The 6,000-nt window shown below is 43.9% G+C and overlaps 1 protein-coding gene across 13 annotated transcripts in view; it reads left to right on the top strand.

The window, feature by feature from the left end:
* The first annotated feature begins 1,050 nt into the window (after positions 1-1,050).
* MYCBP2 (MYC binding protein 2) overlaps positions 1,051-6,000 on the top strand; it is a 279,427-nt gene continuing 274,477 nt past the window's right edge. For 11 of the 13 annotated variants that reach the window (XM_073795322.1, XM_073795327.1, XM_019920881.3 and 8 more), the window contains exon 1: positions 1,052-1,628. In XM_073795322.1, coding sequence (XP_073651423.1) covers positions 1,327-1,628 — 302 coding nt within the window. In that variant the 5' untranslated portion in view covers positions 1,052-1,326. Of the gene's footprint in view, positions 1,629-6,000 lie in introns of all 13 variants that reach the window. The other 2 variants (XM_073795323.1, XM_019920879.3) reach the window with 2 other exon arrangements.

Here is a 6,000-nt window from a genome sequence, read left to right as displayed (position 1 = left end):
ACTCCTTGTTTGTACTTCTCTAAACAGTAAACAGGGCTTGATTTTTTTTTTTTCCCCTAAAGCAGGACATTTAAAGAGGCTTAAGAGCCAGTAAGTATATAAAGGATATAGCACTGGGATGATAGGACTTAAAAATGATTTTGCCAGGACTATTGGGCAAACTCTTCAAATTCAGAATGAAAAGGATAAAACTTAATAGGAATCAGGGTGCACTGGCGCATACACTTCTATGGCATTTACTTAGAAGGAGCTGGTAGAATAGCTTGGAACAGGGGACTCAGCAAACCACTGTCAAGGTCACCCTAAGACCACTGTCTTAGGGTGAGCGTGGAGTCAAAAAAAAAAAAAAGAATATTTAAGAAAAGTACTGTTGCATTAAGATTTATCGCTGACATAAACGTTACAAACAAGAATTTTGGAATGCCTCTGACTTGTGAATACTCTCATACCTGGGAATTCTACTTTCACAGAAAAAAAAAAAAAAAAAAGAATGCGCTAAATTACTCCCTGTCTTTCGTAAGGAAAAACTATTTTAAACAGACTTAAATCCTAATGATAAAAATTCCAAACTAAGATCGCCAAACGGACTTCTAATTCGCCGGGGCTCCTCTGCCTAGAATTCTGAGTTCAACCAGCGCCATTCACAGTACATCTTCCGCGGGCAGCACACACTTTGGGGAACGGTAGCAGGAGTGCGTACCGTCAACCTCTGGCGGTGGGCACGGGGGCCTCTATCTTTCAGGTCCCAGTTCTCCCACCTGGAGGGAACCCAGTACCTGAAGCCGACTGGTTGTAGCTGACAGCCTCCCCAGCACTTTCCTCACTCTTCCTCAAGTTGCTAGTAAAACCCGGAGAAGCGGCCTTCTTTCAGATCCGGCCCGACTCTCAGGCCTCACGCCCAGAGGCCTGAGGCAGAGGGAGTGGTAGCGGAGAGGGGGTGGGGAGGGAGCGGGGCCGAAGTGACTGAGCATGTGCGAGGAGGGGCGCATGCCCAGTGCGGCCGGCAGCTTCCCATTGCGGGTGGCTCAGGCGGTGGCAGCGGTGGCGGCGGCGGCGGCGGCGGCGGCAGCAGCAGCAGCAGCGGCGGCACCGCCTCCTCCTCATACTCCCGGGGTGGCGAGGTTAGATGAGCGGCCCCAGTAGTGGTGAGGGCAGCGCGGGGGGGAGGAGGAGAAGAAGGAGGAGGAGGAGGTCTCTGTCTTTGTAGTCTCCCTGCTGCGGAGCGAGAGGCCGCCGCCGGAGCCGTCGTCGTTGGAAAAGGGCTGTGTGTGCGCGCGCGTGTCTGCCTGCCCGTCCCGCGGGGACGAGGCGGCGGCGGCTGCGAGGATGATGATGTGCGCAGCGACAGCCTCTCCCGCCGCCGCCTCTTCGGGGGCTGGCGGGGACGGATTCTTCCCTGCTGCCACCATCTCTTCTTCCCCGGCGCCGGGGGCGCTGTTCATGCCGGTTTCCGAGGGCTCCTTGGCGGCCACGGGGCTGGGGCTCGGGCTGCCGGCCGCGGACTCCCGGGGTCACTACCAGCTGCTGCTGTCAGGCCGGGCCCTGGCCGACCGCTACCGGAGGATTTACACAGCTGCGCTCAGTGACAGGGACCAGGGGGGTAGCAGCGCTGGACACCCGGCCTCCAGGTGCGTCTCCGGGTGCCCTTCGTTGCGCCACATGCTGCATGTGCGCCCGTGTGTGTGTGTGTGTGTGTGTGTGTGTGTGTGTGTGTGTGTGTCTGTCTACATACGTACTTACTGAGCTGTCTTTCAGCAAGCGCTTGATGCTAGGTGGTAGAATCACTTATTGAGATAGGAGGGTGCGGTGGCGGCAGTTTCTGTTCTAAGTGTGTGTAACTGTCTTTGTAGGGGGCAAGAGAGGGTGGGAGGGGAGCTTGTAATGCTAGAAATGGTGGTGGTGCGGGTCGGTTATGACACGTGTATGTGTATTGTTGAAGAAGGAGGAGGGATGAGCAGAGGGTAATGCACCAAGAGAATTTGCAAGAGCGATGAGGGAAGTGTTGTTCCCAGTGTCTCTGCCGCAATGGTATTTGCACGTATTTCTCATAACCCCTCCCCCCACCCCTTCATGCCATTCCATCCTCACCTCTCCGCCTCCCTTAAAAAAAAATCTGCCTTTCACTGAGGGGGGTGATGGTATCGGTTAAGGATAATGTCATATATATAGGATGAGTTTTAGATAATCAGCCTGTAGGATAAGGCATGGGGTTTCAATTTAAGAGATTTATGCGAAAGGGATGCAGTTGGAGGTTTAGGTGGCTGTGAAAGCTGTCTGATACAAATTTTTAGAGCTGTACTTTGGTAAGTGGACCTTTTGGTCCTCTATAGATGTGGTTGCAGCAGTGCTTGTGTTCTGTTGTCCCATCGGCCATTTCCCTTCATCTTCTGTTCTATTCCCTCTGCCACTTTTCGGCTTTAGAGTGCAGGAGGGTGGTTTATGGGGAAAAGGGGAAACCTGAAGAACTTCAAAATATGACAGCTGGTGTAGTGATCAACTGACACCAACTGGAAAATTTGAGTGGCTCCTAGATCTCTTCCTAGGCTTGGTGCACTTTCAGCTCCCGCGATGGAGGAGATGTTAAACCACTTTCACTTTCTTAAAATGTGGGTGTCTTTTTGCTTAAGGCTCTCCTGTTGTTTTCCTTTCCATGCTCTTACATGCCACATACCTTGAAGGATGGTGACTGACTTGTTTCACCAGCTTACCTTTGGCAGTGGTAATTGGGAGTTGGCTTCATCTTTTTTTTTCTCACACCTTATTGCAATACATAGGGAAAGCATAGTAGGATTTTGTCAAATAAGTTACAGTTTACTGTATTTATTGAATATGTAGTTTGTTCGGTAATAACCAGATGCCATTTTCTCTCATTGTGAGAGGGGCTAGGCTGTGAGTCAGGTGTTTGTGGTTGACCAGTATGTACTGTGGCTCTTATCCACTGCAGAGAGTTGTAAAGATGGAGCTTTCTTCACACGTTTTCTGGGTAAACCACTCTTCTCGTGTGTATAATTGTTTACAGGATTGGAACTTGAGTAGTTTTATCATACTGATAAAAATGTGTGTAACTAACTACCCTTTGCTATGTAAACTGAAGGCCACAATGGCACGTCTGTTTCTTGCTGATGCTTTTGAAAATAGCACAAAAATCTCAATAGACAGTTTGCTCTAATGATTAGGTATCATTTAGAGCTGTGAGTCTGTATATTATGGCACCATAGGTACATCTTTACAAACTCCTCTCAAAGAATTTGAATTTATTTTGTATGTTGTTTCCAGACTTATGCAATAATTTGTGACTGGTATGTTCCCTGTTTTAACTCTGTACTACTATACTTGTGTAATAATACAGTTTCTGTGTATTTAGAACTGTATAAACAGTTTTAGACAAAATTAATATAGATTAACCACATATATAAAGTCTATGAATGATTTTTAGTCTTTGGTCAATTTTTGTACAAGCTGTCAATTAAAATTAGTGAAGAATTAATTCAAGTACTGTATTTCAAGAAGTACTAATGGAAACGAGCCTTAAGTTGTGTGATATTGCCTTCTAGTGCTCGTTCAGAACATGATTGTTTATTATACTTCACATTATTTTTTCTAAGTCTTGGCCTGCAGCTATTCTTTATTAAGGGTTTGCTTAAGAATTCAGTCACATTTCTTATTAACTATGAATGGGGAAATTGGAGCTGGGATTTCGGTTCTGAATGAATGATGTAATTATTTGTATGTAATTATTTGTAGTTGAGTTAGAGGAGAAGATGAAATGTTTCAGAGACAGAGAATGGAGCAAGAATAGAGGGTGAAATTCTAGTGAGAATCAAGTTTAAAGCTGTGAGAGAAAGGAGACAGTGAAGGAAGCTGAAAAAGGATTTAAAAAATTAAGAGAACTGTGGGACAGTGGCACCTCCGGTCCTAAGAAAGTGGATTGAAAGTCCTCGACAGGGATAAATGTTGAAGAAAGTGAGAACACTTTCCAGGTCGCTGATGACTTTTGAGGAAGTGGTCAAGATTCTGTGGAAGAGAGATGTGGCTGCGGAGTCAATGGGATATTTTGGGGTAATGGGGAGATGGTTGAGGGAAGGATATTTGAGTATGGGAGGGTGGGTGGGAAACATTCAGTAAGTGGAGAAGGAGAAATTAAAGAAGTTAGAGAGGGGCTAAATGATGGTGAGAAGTCTAAGGGAGATCTCGGGGACAGGTTTAACATGACAGTTGGAGAGGTTAGCCACTAAAAAAAACGTTAGGAGCTAGTCATCCTTTAATATAGAAGGGGAGGATAAATCGAAAGACTAGGAGTTTATTAAGAACTGTATCCTATTCGTTTTGGTAATCCCAGTGTCTAGCACAATTTTTGGCATCTGTTCTGTAAATAACCAGTGCCTACTGTGTGCCAGGCACTGTTTTAGGTGCTGAAGCTGTAACAGTGAGCAGGATAGACTAGGTCTCTACTCTGTTTGGAACTTCCACTCCAATGGGGAGAAATAAGCAACTGATCATTTCAGGTAGTGATAAGTAACCATGAAGGGAATGAACCCAGTTGCACGTGATAGATGATTTGTAGTTGGCGGGGGCTGGGGGTGTATTTTAGGTAGGGTGGTCAGGATGGGTCTCTTTGTGAGTTGGCATTTAAGTTGAGTCATAATGATTGGAAGGCAGAACTAGAGGAATGGTGTTCTAGAATGTTTCTGACGCAGAAACAAGGTTGTGTTCAAGGAATGAAAACAAGGCGAGTGAGTTATCAGTCAGTGTTGAATAAATTAATTACTGTGGATTATGTTTTAGGTGTAGGTAGAGAAGTTAAGGGATGGCAGCCTAATGGTATCAGTGACTTTGATGGCCTTGCAGTGAATGCTTGGATTCTGAAGCTGGACTGGTTTTAGATCCTGGCTTTGCCACTTTTTAGCTGTGTGACCTTGGGTGCATTACATAACTCCTATACGTCAGTTTTTTGCTTAAAAAAATATTTTTGAGATATAATTGGCATATACCATTCTATCAGTTGTAGGTGTACAACATAACCATTCCATATTTTGAGAAATGACTACCACATAAAGTCAAGTTAACATCCATCATCACACATAGTTGAAAGTTTTTTTTTCTTGAGGTGAGAGCTTTTAAGATCTACTCTCTTAGCAACTTTCAAATATACAGTCTAGTATTATTAACTATAGTCACCATGCTGTACATTACATCCCCATGACTTATTTATTTTATAACTGGAAGTTTTTCTTTGTACCTTTCAACTCCCTTTGCCCATTTTGCCCATCTCCCACCCCCTGCATCTGGCAAACATGAATCTCTCCTCTGTATCTATGAGTTCAGTTTTGTGTTTTTTTTTTTTTTTTTTTAGATTTCACTTATAAGTGAGATCATATGGTATATTTGTCTTTCTCTGTCTGACTTATTTCACTTACCATAATGCCCTCAAGATCAATTCTTGGTGTTGCAAATGGCAAGATTTCCCTCTTTTTTATGGCTGAATAATATCCCATTTATTATATATATCATACCTTCTTTATTCATCCATCAGTGGACATTTAGGTGGCTTCTTGGGTATTGTAAATAATGCTGCAGTGAGCATAGGGGTGCAGATATCTTTTCAAGTTAGTGTTTTCGTTTCCTTTGAGTATATTCTCAGAAGTGAAATTTCTGGATCATATGGTAGTTCTATTTTTAATTTTTTGAAGATCCTCCCTATTGTTTTCCGTAGTGGCTGCATCAGTTTACATCCCCACCAACAGTCCATAAGAGTTCCCTTTTCTCCATATCCTTGCCAGTACTTTTTATTTCTTGTCTTTTTGATAATAGTCATTCTAACAGTGTAAAGTGATATTTCATTGTTTTGATTTGCATTTTCCTAGTGATTAGTGATGTTGAGCATCTTTTCATGTACCTGTTGGCCATTCATGTATCTTTTTTTGGAAAAATGTTTATTCAGAGCCTGTTTCCATTTTCTGAATTGGATTGTTTGTGTTCTTTTGTTTGTTTTTTGTTGTT

The sequence above is a fragment of the Tursiops truncatus genome, chromosome 18 (genome assembly GCF_011762595.2).
Source record: "Tursiops truncatus isolate mTurTru1 chromosome 18, mTurTru1.mat.Y, whole genome shotgun sequence".
NCBI lineage: Eukaryota > Metazoa > Chordata > Mammalia > Artiodactyla > Delphinidae > Tursiops > Tursiops truncatus.
The sequence above is the reverse complement of the archived record's forward strand: the minus strand, read 5'-3'. Positions and strand labels throughout refer to the sequence as shown.